At 50.3% G+C, this 19,880-nt stretch overlaps 1 protein-coding gene across 4 annotated transcripts in view; it reads left to right on the top strand.

Moving 5' to 3' along the window:
* The window catches only part of Rasa3 (RAS p21 protein activator 3), a 109,603-nt gene that overhangs the window by 59,197 nt on the left and 30,526 nt on the right, over positions 1-19,880 (top strand). For 2 of the 4 annotated variants that reach the window (XM_036209484.1, XM_036209487.1), the window contains 3 exons: positions 2,671-2,774; positions 9,409-9,503; positions 16,629-16,705. In XM_036209484.1, the coding sequence (XP_036065377.1) occupies positions 2,671-2,774; positions 9,409-9,503; positions 16,629-16,705 (276 nt within the window). Of the gene's footprint in view, positions 1-2,347; positions 2,499-2,546; positions 2,568-2,670; positions 2,775-9,408; positions 9,504-16,628; positions 16,706-19,880 lie in introns of those variants that run through there. The other 2 variants (XM_036209485.1, XM_036209486.1) reach the window with 2 other exon arrangements.

The following is a 19,880-nucleotide window of genomic DNA, read 5'->3' as shown; positions in this document are numbered from 1 at the left end:
GTGTTCCCTTCTTTGAATTTTAGGGTTGACGATAGTTTTTCTTGTTCTTGGACCAAAGCCTGTGGAGCATGGGCTGTTTCCACCATGACACATCTTCTTGGAACATTCATAGATAGTAATCAAGAGGTGTCTTGTTTGTAAAAATCTCATCATTTTCCAGCATCTGTGGCTTCATGTGGAGGTGGATAGGTTTTACCCCACACTACAAAGGCAGTGTATTATGGAGAGACATGCATGGTCTGTGCTTTGACACATGCCTGTGGCTCACACATGCACTTTATGGGCTGACATATGCATATGGGGCACACAGCTGCACTCAGGGTACAAGTACATAGATACCTACATGAAGGTATACATGCAGACGTATTCACAGGTACCCATACACATCTGCACACATCTGTGTCCACAAACACGCACACTCACACCTGCATCTATGGGCATGTGTACACATACCACACCCAGAGGTACACAGACAGGATTATTTACACTTCTGCACCCATACACATATATAGACTTCTGACCGGGAGGTTCTGTCTCCCAGGGCTTCAGGAATGTTCATGTAGAAAACGCAGTGTTTTTAAGGTTCTCAGTTCCAGAGAGGATAATAGACCTAAGAGATCAGTGCCCAGTGCAAGGAGGCTGGGGATGGAGGTCTACACGAGGCCTTGCTCTGTTGTTGTGTCTGGCACACATACAGGAGAATCAAAGGCTCACATGAACACAGAGGCTAAGTGCAGTTCCCTTAAAAAGCATCATTAACCTAAGGGACTCTGGGTGGAAGTCCTTGGGCATCCCGCTTCTATGAAAGATAGAGTGATATTCCCTGTTGTCTTTAAGTTACTACTACTCTGTACCTAAAATGCTCGAAACAACTTAAGCATCTTCGTTTTCTCTTCAAGGATTTTGCTTCCATTGCAAAGAGGTAGTTTCTTAACTAAACTCCACCCCACTTCTGACAAATTATACTAAACGCTGCTATATACGGATGGAGCTGTCGGTCTACAGCCCTGGCGTGAGAAGGAAGGTGTGTGGGCTCCTTCTCTGACCCAGAGGGGCGGGGGGACACTAAGTATTGCTGTCCCACCCAGAGGCCAGGGTGGAAGGCTCACCTGCGTCTCCTGCTTTAATTTGTATTTCCCTGTGATCAATGTCTGGTTACTATGGCAATACACCTGCTGGAAGCAGCTGCCATTTGACATCTGGCAGATCAGGAAGCAGAGGCCTGCCTTCAGGGACCCCCTTGTGCTAGCGAGGCAATAGCCCCGAAGGGCCCCATAACCTCCCACAGTGGGAATCAAGTGTTCGAACATAGGACCTTTGGGGGAGACGTTGCACATTCAAATCACAACAGCTAATAATGATAGTTGGCGTTTTTCATGCTCCTTGGCCATTTGGCTTAAGTGTGGTGTAAATGTTCTTATTGTGGACACAGAACCTTTGTCAGATAACTGAGTTATAGATATTTTCTTCCCTAGTTCCTCCTGTCTATGCTCTTAATGACATATTTTAAAGCATAAAGACTTATTTTTATTTTTCATTTGTGTGTGGGTGGGAGGGGTGTGTAAGACATGTGTCTGGTGTGTAGATACCCAGAGACTCTAGAAAGGGGTGTTATCTACTCCGGAGCTGGAATTATAGGCTGTTGTAAGCTGCCCAATGTGGATATTAAGGCTGAACTCAGATCCTCTGGAAAAAATAGCAAGTGCTTTTAAACACTGAGCCGTCCTTCCAGTCCCCAGCATAAATCTTAATGTTTTACGTTCTGTTAGTCCAACTTAACTATTTTTTTAAGCAGTCATACTTATGATATCACATCTAACCTAACTCCAGGTCACAGCTTTGCTCCCATGAACTCCTGGAAAGTTTGTAGGTTTAGCCGTTAGGTTCGTGTGTGATGTGAGTTCATTTTGTCTGTGGTGGTGAGCAGGTCCTTGCACGTGGATGCCAATGGCCCTTCCCTCCTGTGCTGTCCTGCCGCTTTCCCCGATGGTGACACCCTGCCTTGGTCCCCCCTTCCACAGTCACCCTTCCTGGCTTGGACCTCAGCCATGACCATGCATGGAATTGGAATCACATCTCATTTTAAGCCCAGCCCCATGTCTGCCCTCAAGTCATCGGGTTTCCTTCGCAGCTCGCCAGGTCCGGTGGCGTCTTCACGGTGTCATGAGCCAGTTTTTCCTAGCCCAGAACAATGGGAAGTTTGTTTAGTGACAGAGTCCTCTGGCTTTCTGCCCCTTTAATTAGAACTTCGGTTTATTTTAACTTTCCATTTGTAGGGCTGCTGCAGCTGTGGGATGACTCACAAGGGGGCCAATGAGCCACGGGAACAGCAGGAGTCAGCCTGGAGGGCTGGGTCCTCTCCTCACAAGAAGCAAGGGCAGACGGGTCTCTGCAGGAAAGGAGCGGATCCGAAACTTGAGAGTGTTTCCCTTCCCATGCATCCAAGAAGGCTGCCCCTGCTCTCAGTTCCCGTCCGATCTCTTTATAACAGCCTGGAGGTTACCGTTATGTGTAGATAAACATACTGGAGATGGCTTTATTCCTGACCACCCCCACCCCCGCTCCCAGTGAGCTGTCTGACTTTTTCGGGCCCATTCCCTGCACATGTCAGTCTCTGCGAGGACTCATCCACTTATATTCTAACCATGTGCATTTTGTCTGTTTGTCTAGCCCCTTTTATGGAGAAGACTTTTACTGTGAAATCCCTCGGAGTTTCCGTCACCTGTCCTTTTACATTTTTGATAGAGACGTTTTCCGAAGGGATTCCATCATAGGTAGGTACTGAAATGGTAGGTACTGAAATGGGTGTTGTCTTCCTGGTCGAAATGGCAGATCTCTCCTAAGCACCTGCTGCCCTTCTGACTGGGAAGAGAGCAGCATTTAATCTGAAGCCTTCCTGAACAGGACCGTAGGGCACTGAGTCACTCCTGATGGGAGTGGCGTGGAGCCTTGCCTGTGTGGCCTGGCCTCTTGCATTGTCCTGACAATGTGCAGAAGAGCTTGCCGCTGGAGACTCCTATCTGGAACACACCGATCAGGGCCTTCTTAAGGCTAGCATGTAGCATGTCCCCAAAAGTCCCTAGACAGACTGCTTCCCAGCTATCCTAGGGAAGTATGGCTCTGAACCTTTCTTCTTCACTGTCTCCAGGCTCCTCTCATCCCTAACCCCAGCGTAGTGGTAGGGATATGAAAAGGCCAGGGAGAGGGTTCGGGGCCAGTCAGACACGTATGAAGTCCACGTTAACCCCTGTGTCTCTGAGCCCCAGTTTCCCGGTGGCCTCAGGAAGGCAGCGTTCCTGGTAGTCTCCCAGACGCTAGTCATGTGATGAGCCCAGGTGAGGGGGCGGGCCCAAGGGTGGTTACTGTTTTGGTACTCCCTTGAATCCAAGAGTACCCGAAGTAAGAGAACGGTGAAAGGGTAGTACCGGAGTTTGCCACGACAGAGGATGCCACGCCCGCCTGAACTGCACTGTTCAAGGTAGGAAGAGGCCCTCTCTGGTGTCTGAGGTCCCCCGTTCGTTGAGATGAGGAAGTCACCTATTGGGGCTATCTCATTCAAACCCCCACACACCCTTTCACTCACGTCTCTCGCCCCTCACGTGACCCTCACGTGACCCTCACACCCCGCCTACCTTGTCCTTGCTGCTTTCTCTTCACACCAGACACCACCCCTCACGCAGGCCTCACCCCGTCTCCTGTACCCCACGTCCCTCCCTGCCTTCCACGCCCGTCTCACCCCGCTGCCTGGACCTGACCTCACACACGCCTCACACTCAACCGGTTACGTCCTCGGGCCTCACACTTGTTTTCACACCTACCATGTCACCTCCTGTTCCTCACCTCCCTCACGTTCCTCCACAGCTCATCCCACTTTGCTCTTATCTTACCCTTCCCATCGCCCTGCACCTCCCCTACGGAAGACCTCTCTTCATTCAGTCCGCACACAGGCTTGCCTGCATCTCTGTACCCCACCTCACCCCACCTCACTCTCTGTACCCCACCTCACCTCACCTCACCTCACACCTCACCTCACCTCACCTCACCTCACCTCACACCTCACCTCACACCTCACCTCACACCTCACCTCACACCTCACCTCACCTCACACCTCACCTCACACCTCACCTCACACCTCACCTCACCTCACACCTCACCTCACCTCACCTCACACCTCACCTCACACCTCACCTCACCTCACCTCACCTCACCTCACCTCACACCTCACCTCACACCTCACCTCACCTCACCTCACCTCACCTCACCTCACCTCACCTCACCTCACCTCACACCTCACCTCACACCTCACCTCACCTCACCTCACCTCACCTCACACCTCACCTCACCTCACCTCACACCTCACCTCACACCTCACCTCACCTCACCTCACACCTCACCTCACACCTCACCTCACCTCACCTCACACCTCACCTCACCTCACCTCACACCTCACCTCACCTCACCTCACACCTCACCTCACCTCACACCTCACCTCACCTCACCTCACACCTCACCTCACCTCACCTCACACCTCACCTCACTTCACACCTCACCTCACCTCACCTCACCTCACCTCACCTCACACCTCACCTCACCTCACACCTCACCTCACCTCACACCTCACCTCACCTCACACCTCACCTCACCTCACCTCACCTCACACCTCACCTCACCTCACCTCACCTCACACCTCACCTCACCTCACCTCACACCTCACCTCACCTCACCTCACACCTCACCTCACACCTCACCTCACACCTCACCTCACCTCACCTCACCTCACCTCACCTCACCTCACGCCTCATACCATGTCTCACCTCACTCCTCACACCATGTCTGACCTCATGCCTCATACTACATCTCACCTGACACCTCACACCACATCTCACCTTGCCTTTCACATCCAACTCCATGTGTGTTTCTTATCTGTATTTCATCACTTCCCTCACACCTGACCCCTTACCCCCTCACACCCGCTTGATACTCGCTTCCTCCGCCTCCCTCACTTTGTCCCTCACACCAGCCCTCAGCTCCCTCACACCACACCAGCCCTCAGCTCCTTCACACCAGCCCTCAGCTCCTTCACACCAGCCCTCAGCTCCTTCACACCAGCCCTCAGCTCCTTCACACCAGCCCTCAGCTTGCTCTTGTGCCCGACCTCACGCTGCTCACAGGCAGCTCATGCTCACTCCTCACACCTACCCCACTCTCTCTCCCTCTCATTTACTGTTCATACTGCTTCTCTGGTGACTCACCTCTAGTCCCGGCCCTGCCCACCCCACTGTCTCAGCCCCTCCACATCTGCCGTCAGGGTTTCCCGCCTGTGTGTTTGTCTGCATCCCATTGTCCATAAGATGTCTGGAGACAGGGATTTGTTTATCGTATTCATGCCTTAGGTGCATGCTTGGCATATGGCCAGGGTGCCGAAGGAGCGCATGAACATGAATGCAGATGTGCACATGTGGACACTTCCTTGTCTTAATCATGTAAGGAAAGTGGAAAGCCGAGAGACCAATCGTACCAATAGTGCTTTTCTAACATGGCACACCTTGGCTGTTTCGTACACTTGTGTTGTCCATTAGTTTATTTAGTCACGTTGCACAGGTCTGTTGGGAGCTCATTAACAACCGGGTTGGTGACTTTGGTGCTCAGGGTCCTAGGCTAGCCCTCAAGGAGTCTTTCCTTCCAGGCCTTTTCTTAGGCGCGAGGATTAATTTGCGCAGTTGTGATTCCTGCATACACCTTTCGCTTCCCGTCAAGCGTCTCTTAATTTTTGTTGAGTGGAACGTCTCAGTGTCCTCTTGGTGTGTGTGGCCTCCTGTATCTGCTTTCAGGGCCAGGGGAAGCTCGTTGATCTGTAAATTCTTCGGGACAATTAGACGGTCCCTGTAACGGTTGGATGGCACCAACTGAGAGCCACCCCAGAACTCAGTACCCTACTTTCCAGCTGGTCCCTGTCAGTGACTGGCTGCTGGTGCATGTTAGCGTGACACAGCTTGGACACCTGATTTTTTTTATTTATCCCTAGCTAACAATAATCATGGATGTGGCATGGGGTAAAGAAAATGATTGAAGTTGGTTGCATGTACTAGGATCTGGAATAGCTCCTGTCTGTACTCACCTTATGTCTCAAGCTTTGACAGAAGTCCGTGTGAGAGAGCCTGACTTTGGGTCCCGATAAGTCTCTCTCTGAAGGGGCTGTGATTCACAAAGCTTTGTGTGCCTGCCTGGTGGCCACTGTAAATGGGCTCCTGGGTACAAGCCACTGTTAGGAGTGCCCAGGACTGCCTAAGCTGTTGTGGGGATGGGGACCTGAAGTGACTGTGGGACCAAATTTTCACTTTCAAAATCAGCTGGAGAATCTTGGTGTTTTCATTGTGCCTTGCATTGCACTATTAGAAATAGAAAATAGATGTGAACTGTTGGGGACACATTACAGGGTCCCAGTTTTCAGACTGCTTTGACCTTGCTGTTGCAAGCTCTGTGGGTGTCCAGGCTCCACCTCCCCTTCCTAGACACCCCTCATGAGGACTATGCTCTTCATCCCTCCTCCCTCCTCCCTCCTCCCTCCTCCCTCCTCCTACACAAACTCTGTGTGTCAATGTAGTGAGTGTTTCCTGGTCTCTGCTGTAGGCTTCCCGTGTACTTTCCTCTCCTGCACAGGCAAGTTCAACCATGACCCCTAGGAACCCTGAGCTCTCCTCCTCCTCTTCCTCCTCCTCCTCCTCCTCTTCCTCTTCCTCATCTTCCTCCTCCTCTTCCCTAACCAAGGTCTCATCTACCATAACTTCAAACTCGCTATGTAGCCGATGAGCTTGAATTTCCAGTCCTTCCACACCCGCCCCCCGAGCACCGAGATGAATATGCATTGCTGTGCATCTTCATGGTTTGTGTGATGCTGGAGATGGAATCTAAGGCCTCGTGTGTGTTGGGCAATTGTTCTCCCAACTGTGCAATATCCCCAACTATTCTACTTGTTGATAGGACCAATGGGTAGCAGGCGGGCTACTTTTCTTTGCCTGTTTCATATATCAGAGCTAGCTGTGGCTTCCATTAGCCAAGGGCAGGAGACCCCCAACTCTGCCACAGCCAGCAGTCTCTCTCCTGGAGAGAGGCAAGACCATGAATGTTCCTCAGCTCCAAACAAGCCATGTGCATCCCAGACATGCCAAGGAAAAATTGGGTCATGACTTCGAAGAATGAGGGAAATTTGTTAATTCAGGTGTTTCGCAAGGGAGAAAGTAGGGCAGGTGGTTTTCCTGTGGGTGGGCAGGCGTTGTGTGTGCAAACTCCCCATCAGGCCCCTCACGGTGGAGCCATCTGCTGTTCCAAGTACGCCAGTCCTTAGCTACGGAGTTTACCATTCTCAGGACCATGATCTTTGCTATAGACTCCTGAGAGTATTGGGCCTGAGCCTGCTGGAAGTTTGCTTGTAGTTTGTAATCTGTGTTTGTTTCCTGGGAAAACTATACCTTGATTGTGTGGTGACTGCTATCCTCCCATTTAGACCGATTCCTTCCTTCCTTGTGGCTTCCACCTGGCGCAGGGCTCTGGGCCCTCAGTCCAGACAATAGGGGAGCTTGCCCTCCTGAGTGTAGAATGCTAACATCCTAGAAGCCAGTTCTCGTCAGCAGGTCTTGGCTGGCCACTGCCAGGCTCCAGTCCCTTCACTGGGGGGGGGGGGGGGTTCCTCTTGAATGTTTAGGGATCTCTCAGAGATGCTGAGGGTCTTCCCAGGATCTGATGTTCTCTCAGGTTTGGGGGTGCTTTCTCAGGCACTGAGGGCCTTTTAGGATGTGGTGTTTGTTTTTGGTTTCTCTCTGAGGTCTTTCCTCTTCAGGATCTAGTGTCGCTGGCTTAGGCTCTTGGGTACGCTGAGGTATTAGAGGTGTTGTCAGGACCTCAGACACTTGGTGGCCTTCTGTTGGCTCTCGCCACCCCTAGCGGCTGACCTGATGGCCTCTTGCTTTCAGGCCATGAGGAATGGTGGCCTCCAGGTTACAGGTTTCTCTTATCAAGAGGGGCCTGAAGGACCTGGTTGTGTGTGCTCTAGAAGCACAAAGTGAGATCAATTTCAGTAGAATCTCCTAGAGAAGAGAGTACCAGACCAAGTGTGAGGAAACAATCCCCAACTACCTCACAGAAGCACGGGCCAGGCACACCAGAAAATATGAAATATTACCCTTGAAAGCCTGGCTGTGTTGCCACAGTTCCATAAATGTTTGCCTCATATAACAGCCTAAGTGTGTGTCTCACAAAATAGTCCCATTGGAGAAGTCCACAGTGAGAGAAAACACACCGGAACACACGAGTTGCTGCACCTTGGAGAGGGAGGGGGCTCGAGGAGAGATGGTTCTGTGTCTGGGAGAGTTCAGGAAGCACATGTAATACTCCTGGGCAAGTCCTTGACTGCGTCACAGCACAGAAGAGCAGACGAGAAGGAGATGACGCCGTGTGGATGGGCCAAGCACGAGGCCTGCGTCACCTTCCCACACGCATGAACCAGTGCTCCTCAGGCTGGTGCCAGCCAGTGAAAGCAGAGTCGTGAGGACGTAGCTGTTACGAGTTGAAAACTTCAGAGGGTCGCCCTCTGTCCAGAGAGCTGAGCACAGAGCCCAGGGATTTCATTACCCTTCTTCACAGACTTGAGCTCAACCTCATGAAATTTTTTGTTTCATATGTTCTTACTCACAAGAAACTAAAAGAAAGAAAGAAAAAAAAAATGAGTTCCGACTGTGGGCAAAGGTCTGTTTTGCAAAAGCCACACAGTTACTGCCTTTGGTGGTCAGAGGCCTCAGGACCCCACTGTGGAAAAAAGTCAAAGGAATGCCCAGCAGGTGGCATGAAGGGAGGAAGGACCTATGGACAGGTTGTGCCCTTGTGGCAACCCACTATTCTTTGGACACACGTGCAGGACCACATGCCACACTCACACACATATGCCACAGAACATATAAATTAAAGATGCACATTTGTGTCCCGTTCTGCGGCTTCTCTTAGTGGGCACACACTCCTGCTAATGTATCACAAACCTGTAAAGGGTGTTTTATTCCTTACTGCATGTGATGGGAAGGATGGCAGCAGGAAGGTGCTGGAACAGTCTGATCTGCTGTTGGTGGCCACTAGGGAACAACAGGCTGACCCCTTTCTCTTATAAGCCTGCCCCCTGCAGTGGCTTAGATAGCAGGCAAGCTGGGAGAGTATTTGTAAAATCTGGCTCTCGTGTCATTTAGCTTGTAGGAGGGGCTGTTAACATGAACAGACAGACCTGCAGCCTTGACCGAAGTCATTCTGAAGTGTGGACTAGCCAGATCTTAACCTTGTTAAGGAGTCGGGACCCAGCCTCCCGGAACCCTTCTGTGTTTCCACGGCTTCCCCTCCACAGCCTTTACTGTCTTTTTTGTGCTTCAGGCAAGGTGGCCATCCAGAAGGAAGACTTGCAGAGCTACCACAACAGGGACACGTGGTTCCAGCTTCAGCATGTGGATGCTGACTCAGAGGTGCAGGTGAGGCTTGCCCATGTGGCCTGTGGTGAGATAAGGCTGCAGGCTTCGGGCCTGACAAGGGAGGAGGGGCCGCACACCGTGTTTTCACCCCTGATCAAGCTCTGTAGGCTTGTGGGTTGTGTTTGTTGCTCGGGTTATTGGCACGTTTTGTCAGGCAGATGGAAGCAGCTTTAAAAATACAGAAGGTGGGAAGGGAGGCAGCGCTGAGGAGGCAAAGTGCATGTAGTGAGCTTGGGTAGGGCTGCTATTCTGGGTGAGAGCAGCTGAGCCACAGGAACTAGCTACCGTCCAGGTTCAGAGGCCTCCCCATGGCCTGCTTGCATAGTTTGCCCTCTGGGATTGAGCACCCAGCTTCCAAGGACAGAGAGATCATGGGCACTTAGTAAGGAGGCCTGGCATGCCTGACTCTTGATGAGCAGCAGAAAACTTGGTAGCTTGATCCTCCTTAGCACGCCACTCTTGGACTGGCCCGTAAGGGGGATGCAGCAGGGTCACTTACCCAGGGCACAAACCTGTACATGACTGTGGGGCTGTCCTAAGCCCTGGTCCTAGATAAGGACAACTACGATGATCCTCCAATTTGCAGGTGCCCTGCTGTGGCCGTGGCATGACTGGGAGCTGGGTCAGTCTTGGGTCAGTCAGAACTTAGCTCCCATGTTCTGGAGTAACATGACCCGATGGCCAGTCTCTGCAAGCCTCAGTTCCTCATCTGTAAAATGGGGTTTTTGTAGGCTAAGGCGACTTGCATGTTGTCTTGCAATACTGGGTGCACTGGGATATGGCGATAATCGCTGTTTTTATACTGTTGGGGGGAAATCCATGAAGCAGACATTGTAAAGACCTGGGCTGCCAATCGGCAGAAAGAATTTACCAACAGTTAACTGGGGAAGCTCTGAGTCCTGTGTCCCTTGTGTCCTAGAACTACAGGCCAGGCTAGCCTGCGTGCCCTGCATCCTCAAGGGTTCTCCTCCTCAGCCTGGCTTCTCTATGTACAAGGCAAGGCTTCCTTGCCAAGGTCAAAGGTTAAGCACAGAGTTGGCCGTGAGACCAGCACGAGAGAGAAATCGAGGCACTGAATAGGAAAATCCCACGGCCAAGCTTCAGATGGGCCTGTGGAAGTCCCACCCATGGAATGACACATCTGATTTCCCTATTCTTTGACCCAGCCTCCCGGGAGCCCACTTGTACTGTGTGAGCTAAACAGTGCAGAATCACTGGTCGAAGCCACAGCGGTGCTCTAGTGGGAAAGCCAAGGCTTTCTGAAGGCAGCAGCCCCTGCTTCCCTCCCTGGCTGAGAAAGCTTCTCCAGAGGGCACTCTGCATTGCTGGAAGTTTCGGGCCTGTTCCCAAGAGATTCCCAAGGCCAAGGCCAGCTCAGCACCTTCATAGAGCTGCAGAAATCCCTTTCTGGGCACGGTTTCCCTCAAGTTAGACTTCATTGACAAGTGTGGCATTTCCTAGTTCTTGTTTTTTTCATTAGGTATTTAATTTTTAAATGGCTGCAGATTCATAGGAAGTTGCAGACAGGAGTCCACAGGGAACATGGCCGGAAAGTTTGTGTGTTATCTTTTTACAAAGGAGTCCACAAGGGAATATGGCCAGCCAGTACATGTGTTGTCTTTTCTCTATCTAAAGATGGGTACCGTTTGTGAGGACCCCATGGCTGCTTCTCCTGGTGTGGCTGGTACAGGTGACATGACTGTGCACTTATCTTGTGTGATCTCACCAGTATATACACTTTATATACACTTACACACACACACACACACACACACACACACACACACACACACACACGTTCTGTTTTTTAGTGTGGTGAAATACAGGTCTCATAAGACTTGCCACTTCATCCATTTCTAAGTATAGTTCAGTATCATCGGGGGCATTTGCATTTATGCCTCTATCCATCTCCAGAACTCTGTTCAAACCATGAAACACAGGTTCCACTACTCTGCTGGGCCAGGAGTAGGCAGGGGGTTGGGGCATCGAGTTTGCTTAGAGCTCATGTGAGTAAAACCTTGAAGACTGTCTCTTTCTATGACTATCTCATTTCACTGAGTGTTAACTCCCGGGTCCATGAGTGTTGTATGTCAGGATTCCCTGCCTTCCTAAGGCTGGGTGGCTGGACCACATTTTACATATCTGTTAACATAGGGACAGCATGGGAGCTGACACTGGGTTATTAGATTTCTTTGCAGCTTTATACTGTGTACACATTTGTATAACAGCTACTACAATCTAGATTCAGAGCCACAAAACTATAAACATAGATTCATGTGCCAATCTCATGTCTGGAGGGGAATTTCCTACTCGGTGCCAGAAAATGGCTATAGTACCATGGGGCAGGATTTCTCCCTCTGTAGCCTGGCTCTTACGTCAGTGGAGACAGGTCTTGACTCCAGCCCTCTAGTCTCTTGGGGCCTTGGAACATTTTCACAAATGAAAGGGCTGGAGAGATGGATCCACAATTAAATGCGTTGACTGTTCTTCCAGAGGATCCAGCACCCACTTGGCAGCTCACGGCCATTTGTAACTCCAGTTGCAGGAGATCCAACGCCCTCTTCTGGGTTCTGCAGGCACTGCACATACATGGTGCACATACTTATATGCAGGCAAAACACCCACACAAAAAATAAAATATAAATAAATAATTCTCAAAGAAAAAAAATGAGAAAAAAAAAGACTAAGCTGCTGCGGCTGGGCTGAGGAATAAATAAGCAGACCTCTCTAGTGTGTGAAATGCTTGACTTTCGCTCTCAGAGAGGCTGAGACAGGGAGACGGCTCCTCCCCTCAGCCTGACCTTTAAGTTGTAATTGCCATCTTTACGCCACAGCTGCGGCTTGTTTTGAAATGTCACATTTACAGTTTCTAGAAGGGCAGAAAGTGGCATTTGGGTTCTTGGATCCACCTGTTTTGTAATTCACAGGAAAGAATCATGCATTATGACAGCGGGAACTGGGCCCACATGAGAGACCATGTGTCACAGAAGTGGAGAAAAAGGCGGCTGAATATCTTGCTTCCTTTTTCAACTGATGCTTTTCAAAAACCTTTATACGTCACTTTGTTATATAGAATCAGTCACCCCTGCCACTCCCTTCCCAGGGACACGTCAGAGGATGGGGGCTCCAGCTGGCTGGGCACCCTGCAATGTCCAAAGTCCTCCAGTTCTGAATGTCGAGGGGAGGGATGGTACTGGTCCTTCTCTCCTGGCTCCTCCCCTACTGTGCCCGCCCCCAGATCTGTGTTTCTGAAGGGCTTATGGACAGTGATGTAGTCAGGACACATGGTATGTTCACTGTAGATCTGTAGCTCATGACTGGCCCAAGGCCAATACCATCTTGGGGATAGTAGTTGACTCTGAAGGCCAGAGAAGGGGGTGGGCATTCCACCTCTCCCAAAGTGTTTGGGTATTTGTCTCTGGTGTGTCAGATAATCTAAAAGGTTGCCAGTGGTTGTCCATGGTCAAGGGCCACTTTTGTCTCTGAGGGTTTGAGAGCCTGGAGGCTGGGAGAAGAAGTATTGACTTCCTTCCTTCCATGGCCCGAGCTTGCTTTTTTTTTTTTTTTTTTTCCTTCACTTGCCCTGCTGTCTTTGCTACACAAATCTCACCTAGAGCCAGCTCCACATTTCTCCCTGCCTTGGCCTAGTGGCCGCTCAGGATGCTAGGGACAGTTCAGCACGGAATGTCCACTATCACGAGCCACCTTCTCATGGGAGACTGGCCAGGAGTGTTCTCTATTTCCTGAGGCACCTATTAGTGTGTGTGTGGGGTGGGGGAAGGGGGTGGGATCATCCGAGAAGAAATCAAGGGACCACCAGTATTTTATTTTGTTTGAAATTGTGTTAGAGTTTTTACGTTTATAGGGAAACTAGGCAGAGATGGAGTTGTACACATCTTCCTGGAGCCCCAGGTGACCAGTGTTGCTAGTCATTGTTTCCCAAAGTACACAGTTCACAATCACACCCCAGTGGTAAGTGGGCCCCAGGCAGCTTGCTGCACAGGCAACCTTCCTTACGCGGCATGCTCAGGTTGGTCACGCCCTCATTGTGGTCTAGGGAATCTGTCTTTCTCTTTTGGTCTTGGTAGCCTGAATACAGACCTATCACTCCAACCATCTCTTCAGAGAATCTAAACAGGGCTTTGACTTCCTGCTTTCTGGTTTTGTTTTTGTTTTTGTGTTTTTACTTCTAATTGGGTGTTTGGTTATTTCTGCTTTGGTGGGGGGCGTTAATTCTGTTCTTGGAAGGTTACTGCCTCTGGGTCTTTTTCCTTTCCAGAGCATGCAGCTAGCACTCAGAATGTCCCTCTAACATAGTGCTTCCGTGGCTCCTGCAAATTCTGATAGGCTATACTTCAGTTTCATTTATTTAAAAATGTTTTTAGATTCCTCTCCAGACTTTTTTACCCCTGTGGTATTTAGAAGTTGTCATCTCTATGCATTTGGAGTGTTCCTTTTCATGACTGGTTTCCAGTTTGTTCTCATGAGTTCTGACAGTGAACTCTGTGGTTTTCCCCTGCATATCTGATGAATGGCCCTAAAGGTACTTCCCTTGTCCCCAGTGAGCTCAACAGGGTGTTCCCTGCTGTGTGACAAGGTCTAGGAACTCCGATTGGCTCCTCTCAGGAACTCGTACAGTGGAACCCTGCAGCCTAGCCTGTCCCTCCCTGTCACCGCCTCCTTTGGTGAACGTGCTTGACATTCATCTGAAGTCAGACTGGAGGGAGGAGACTTCCAGCACTTCCTTCTGCATCATGGAAGGGCATCTCTCACAGAGCAGAGAATTCAAGCTCACCTGCCCGTTCTTCAGTACCTGCCTGTTCTTCAGTAGCTCTTAAAGAGAAGGAAGGCACCCGGGCCTGTGGTGTAGAAACTAACTGGACCCAGTTGTGGGGCCTGGGAACAGAGGGGCCGAAGCACGGGTGTGGCACTGACGTGTTGTTGTGTACCACCTGCTCACAGCACAAGAGGCACCTCCCAGCCTCCACCCTGACACCTCGCCCTTTAGGAAACGCCCATCGTGCACAGGGATGGACTCAGAAAGCCTCTGGCCCACAGGCTTGCCGAGAGCAGCCTCCTGGTACAGAGGGGCCACGGTGCGGTCTGCTGTCTCACCTCCTAGCCTCTCCCAGACCTCTAGAAACGGAAGCCACACTGTTCATTGAGGTGGGATCCGCCCTTGTGAGGAGTGTTTGTGCCGAGTCTCAGGGCACTGCGAGTGTGTGGGAAAAACAGGAAACAGGAAGGCAGCTGCCATCAGCTGTGGGCGGTGGGGTCATCCACCTCACCCCAGTGCTTCTGCCTTTCAGAGGCTAAAGATGAACAGAGCTCCATCTATCTGAACAGCTCACAGCTGGGTCCCGAAAATGGCCTGTTGGTGGTAAGGCTGACTTCAAGTGCCTGGGATGGCCATTATTTCCCTTTCTCAGTTCTCACCCATGTTCAGGCCTGAGCCAGCAGCCACTCAGGCTTCAGGCAGTGGTAGCTTCAGGCAAGCTCCACCAGTCATGAAAAAGGGCTCTGCAAAAAGCCTTTGATATTGATATTACTCCACCAAACAGCAGGGGAGCCAGTGCCCTCCTCCCTGGGCCTTCTGTCTTAGTCAGGGTTCCTATTCTTGTGACAAAACACTGTGGGTAAAAGCGACTTGGGGAAAAAAAAATGTTTATTCTACTGCACACATTGCAGTCCACCACCCAGGGCAGGATCCTGGAGGCAGGAGCTGATGCAGAGGCCTTGGAGGGGTGCTGCTTACTGCCTTGCTCTTCATGGCTTGCTCAGCCTGTTTTCTTGTACAGCCAAAGACCACTTGGTCAGGGGTGACATGACCCACAATGGGTTGGGCCCTCCCATGGTCAATCACTGATTAAGAAAATGCCCCCCCCCACAAGCTTGCTTACGGGCCAATCTATGGGCGCATCTTCTCAATTGAGGTTCTCTCTTCTAAGATTTGTGTATCTTTGTGCCAAGGTAACAAAATAAATAAATAAAGCCACCAGAAACACAAATGTCAGCATTTGGGGGTGGCAGAGCTTTCCCTAGACTTCTAAAGACCTCTATTCAAGTCAAATCAGGGTTTGTGGCTTCAGTACAAAAGAGAACTCAGAACTTGCTAGTATGAGACAGAACTGAGATTTAAGTGAAGATATTTGAATATAGGCTTAAGCATGAAGGTTAGGAGAAAGGTGCTCAGAAGACACACTTGAGAGCATGGGTGTGCTCTTGACACACATGAAAGCATGGGTGTGATCTCAAAGAGCCACAGAAAGTGAAACGCCCAGGTGTAGGTACAGGTTCCTCAAGGATAGTCACAGTTGATTGTTTTTTACAATAGGATGGAGGATTTGGGTGAGGTTTGAAAGGATGTTGAACCTGAATGAGGTCACTGAGTAGTTCCTGGGGGCCTCCTGACAAAGTTACGCTTGTTAAGAAAAAAGTCTAGCTTCCAGTGATATAGGAAGGTAGGATATCTTTGTTGTAAACAAAGTTAACAATTTTGGACTCTCCTAGGCAAGGCATTGTTCGATGGCTCTGGAGCCCAATGGTTTCAATCATAAGAAGCCTTAGAGACTGGCTGGGTTCGCCTCCCCTTCTCTAATGACAGATATCTTGGCTTAACAATTGTGTGCACCCAACCCATTGGAGGTCCCGCATCCCATGTGGATCCTGCTGGGTAACAAGTCTTTTTCTCCCGATGCCATTCCTTCTGAATTGTCGTAGTGTGTAGAGAGAAACAACAGGACATTTGTGTTGCCAGCTGCCTGCTGCCCTTCAAGAAGCAACCATGAATATTAACATTCTTCATGAAGAACAAGATTTGGATGCTCAGGCCTCCCCATGGAGATTCTGAGCCTCTTGGGAGAGCCTTACTTACTGTACCTCATAACATGTCCTGCATATATGCAGTCCTAGCTCTTCCAGGGCCATGTGTCCTAATGCCTTTTTTTTTTTTTAACACTCTTGAACCCATTAACTTTGAGCCAATGTAAGACCAGTGGGCTGCAGCTGCCCTCTTAGTGTCTGAGCCTAGGTTAGACATGTAGAGGCACAAGTACCACCCACTTGAAGGGCCACAGATTTTCTTCAAGCCTTGTCTACTTGTGACACTGTCCTTGTGCCTTGCAGGGCAAGGTCCACCTGGAGCTGAGGCTGAGTGAGGTCATTACAGACACCGGTGTTGTCTGCCACAAACTCGCGGCACGGTAAGTTACCCAAGGAGATAAGTGCCTCCTTCGTTTCCCCAGAGGTTGCCTGTTTCATCCCTTCTGTCCTTGACAGAGCTGATGCCCACCCCCAGTGTGATTGACATGCAGCTCTCGGAGAGAGCCTGACATGTTCAGTGCCATCCTTCAGCTAAGAAGTGGGCCGTTACCTTCCAAAGCTAGAAATGGGTATGAGTTGATAGGCAGGGAGGTAGCCCAACAACAATGAGGCCACGTGGCTACATATAGATGTAGAAGGCACACTCCAAGTTAAGTTAGTCCCAGGACTTTGCAGCCAAGCACTCGGCCCCTCTGAAGGGTGGTGGGCCCTTGTAGTAATTCACAGGACATCGTGGCTCCAGGAGAGTGTAGTTCCACACATTCCATTTTGCATTCATGTTTTAGGTTGACCCCACCTTGGCCCTGGGAGTACACACCAAGTTGAGACTTTCCCTCAATGTGCTAGATGGCTTCTCTTTATTTCCTCTCCTTATATCATGTGCAGAGCAGCCCCATGCATCACCTTTTGGGTCTCGGTTGGCGCTCTCTCTCTCTCCAAGGGACTCAAGCTGTGTCTTGGAGAGTCTTCCACATGGTTGGATAAGTAGAAGGGAACTCTGGGTGATCAGGGACATCACCACCTGTTCTCTATTACTGTGACGAAGTACTTGAGGCCAGACAAAGAGCAGAGATCTGTCTGGCCGTGGTTCTGTTAAGGCCTTGTGCTGTGTCCTAATAAGACGAAACCCCCCCCAGTGAGACTGTGAAAATCAGCTATTGGCTAAGCTTTTGTCTCACTACCCTGAGGGTAAAGTCTGTCTGTGATAAGGATATAGAAGTGTGATCCTGAGAAGGGAGTCTGGGGAACAGAGCCTGGTCTTGTGGTGTCGACTAGACACACCCAACGGCATACATCTTCAGCTGCCCAGTGAAGATGGGACGGGATGGAAGTTAGCACCCTGAGTTGTCTGCCCCGGCTCTCAGGGCAGCAAGGGGACCCAGTGCCAAGTTTTCAATGTCGGCCTTGGTCGGGAATTAGTGTGGATGGTTCCTCCTGAGACATCTCCATATGCTGCATTTCCCTGATGAGATAGCTCACTGGTATGCGGAGCTATACCCCAACAGCTCCACATCAATGTAGCATAGGCCCATTTTGAGGGTTCAGTTGAAGAGCAAACCCCGCAATTAGTAAACACAGAATGCGACAGTTCTTGTACTTTCAACTAGATTTGGGAACTTACTGTGCTTCAGATTTTCCATTCACAAACTTCAGGGATGGCTTGTCAGTGGTGGTGGGGGCATGGTGAACATTTTATTATCTTTCTCTTTCACACAGGTCGTGTACTGTGTTTGTGAACCTTGATTCATGCCAGCTTGGATTTAGATGAGTGCAGTGTGGGGCTATCCCTGATTCTAAGCCAGATAAACCTGGCTTCTGCATCTCAATCAAGGCTCCAGTGTTGGAGCTGGAGAGGTTGCTCCGTGATTAAGAGCATCTGCTGCCCTCGCAGAGGACCAGTGTTTCGTTCCCAGCACCCACTCTTGGGTAGCTCACAAATTCCAGATCTGTGGAATCCAATGCCTTCTTCTAGTCTCCACAGGTGCCCACACACATGTGCATGGACACACATGCGCACATATGAATAAAATATACCTTTAAAAATATGAGACGCTAGTGATTAGACTCTTAGAGCGGACAGTTCAAGCAGTTGAGGCACTGTATTGCCCTGCGCTGTGAGGGGCATGGGAAGCCAGCTGGCTTTTTCTCCGAGTGACATGCCCTGGGTGTAGATGTTCTCTTCCTGGTCTGCAGCTCCTCTGGCCATTGCAGGGCAGTCTCAGGTTGAACTGGAAAGCGTAGGCTTTTCCTGAAGTTTGCATGAGCTGGAGAGAGGATGCAGCAGTACTCTGCAGATACACCTGGATGCTGCACTGGGGCAAGGCTGTGAAAGTCCCTTCGCGCCACCATGTCCAAAATGTGGTTGTGCCTGTGGGGCCTAATGCTGTTTGCTGATTAATAGCCGAATCTCATAAAACAGGTTTGCATTAGATTGAGACTGTCCACCCAGGTGGGTCTCTGTGGCCTCAGCTGTCCCGTGTCTCCCTATGACAGCTGCCTCATTCCTCTAGAGACCCCGACCACACTGAAGGGTTGGCTGTACCTACACGTCTCCATACTATCCGGTTCTCTTCCCTGTGCGGATCCCACAAAACTCTGTGCAGCAGTGGCCAGACAATCAACACCACAGTTCTGACTATCATCTTGTGTCTTCCTGGGTGTGCCAGACAAGCAGACCTGAGCTGCGCAGGGCCACCTTTTCACTGCTCCGTGCTCGCTGTTATTTTCAGAATAGCCTGGAAGACGATAGAGCTCAAAGGCCGTCTGTTCAGTGGGCCTGTTGATGGATGAGTGAATGAGAGAAGGAAGGTAGCCAAGGGCCAAGTCATCAGAACGGATGAAAAGCGTATCCCAGAAGGCAGAGAAGGGCACAGGGCTGGAGAATACCGGGTCAGACTGGCAGAGGTGCCAGACCATGCCACAGGGCACGTTTCTCCTAGCAGGAGTCTTGGAAAGCAAGAGGGTGGGTTAAAGGAAGCCTGGCAGGGTGGAGCCATCTCACAGACCCACGGGTGACAAGGAGGAGGAAGAGAAAAGCCCCCCCCATACACACACACACACACACACACACACACACACACAACACACACACAACACACAACACACACACACACACACACACACACACACACAACACAGGTGAAACAGCCCCAGGCATTCGAAGCAGACCTAAGCTCTTGGGAGTGTGCTTCATGCAGCACCTCCCAGACAAGCCTTTTAAGATGCAGGCAGAGGTGCTGGGACCCATGGTGTGTGCAGCTGTGCCATCAGTTAGGATCAGGTTTGAGACTGCTACCTCTGACTGTTTGAGTTACAGGAACTGGGCTCATACAAAGGAACATGAGTACACACATTCATATATATACACTGTATACATTCATATACACCCATCGTATATACATTCATATACACGCACTGTATATACACTCATACATATACGTTCATGTACACACACTGTATATACATTCACATATATACATTCATATGTATGCTCTGCATATACATTCATATATATACATTCATATATGCACACTATATACATTCATGTATACCCAT

This window comes from Onychomys torridus, chromosome 17, assembly GCF_903995425.1.
Source record: "Onychomys torridus chromosome 17, mOncTor1.1, whole genome shotgun sequence".
Classification (NCBI taxonomy): Eukaryota; Metazoa; Chordata; class Mammalia; order Rodentia; family Cricetidae; genus Onychomys; species Onychomys torridus.
Note: the sequence above shows the minus strand (reverse complement) of the source record. Positions and strands in the feature narration are given on the sequence as shown.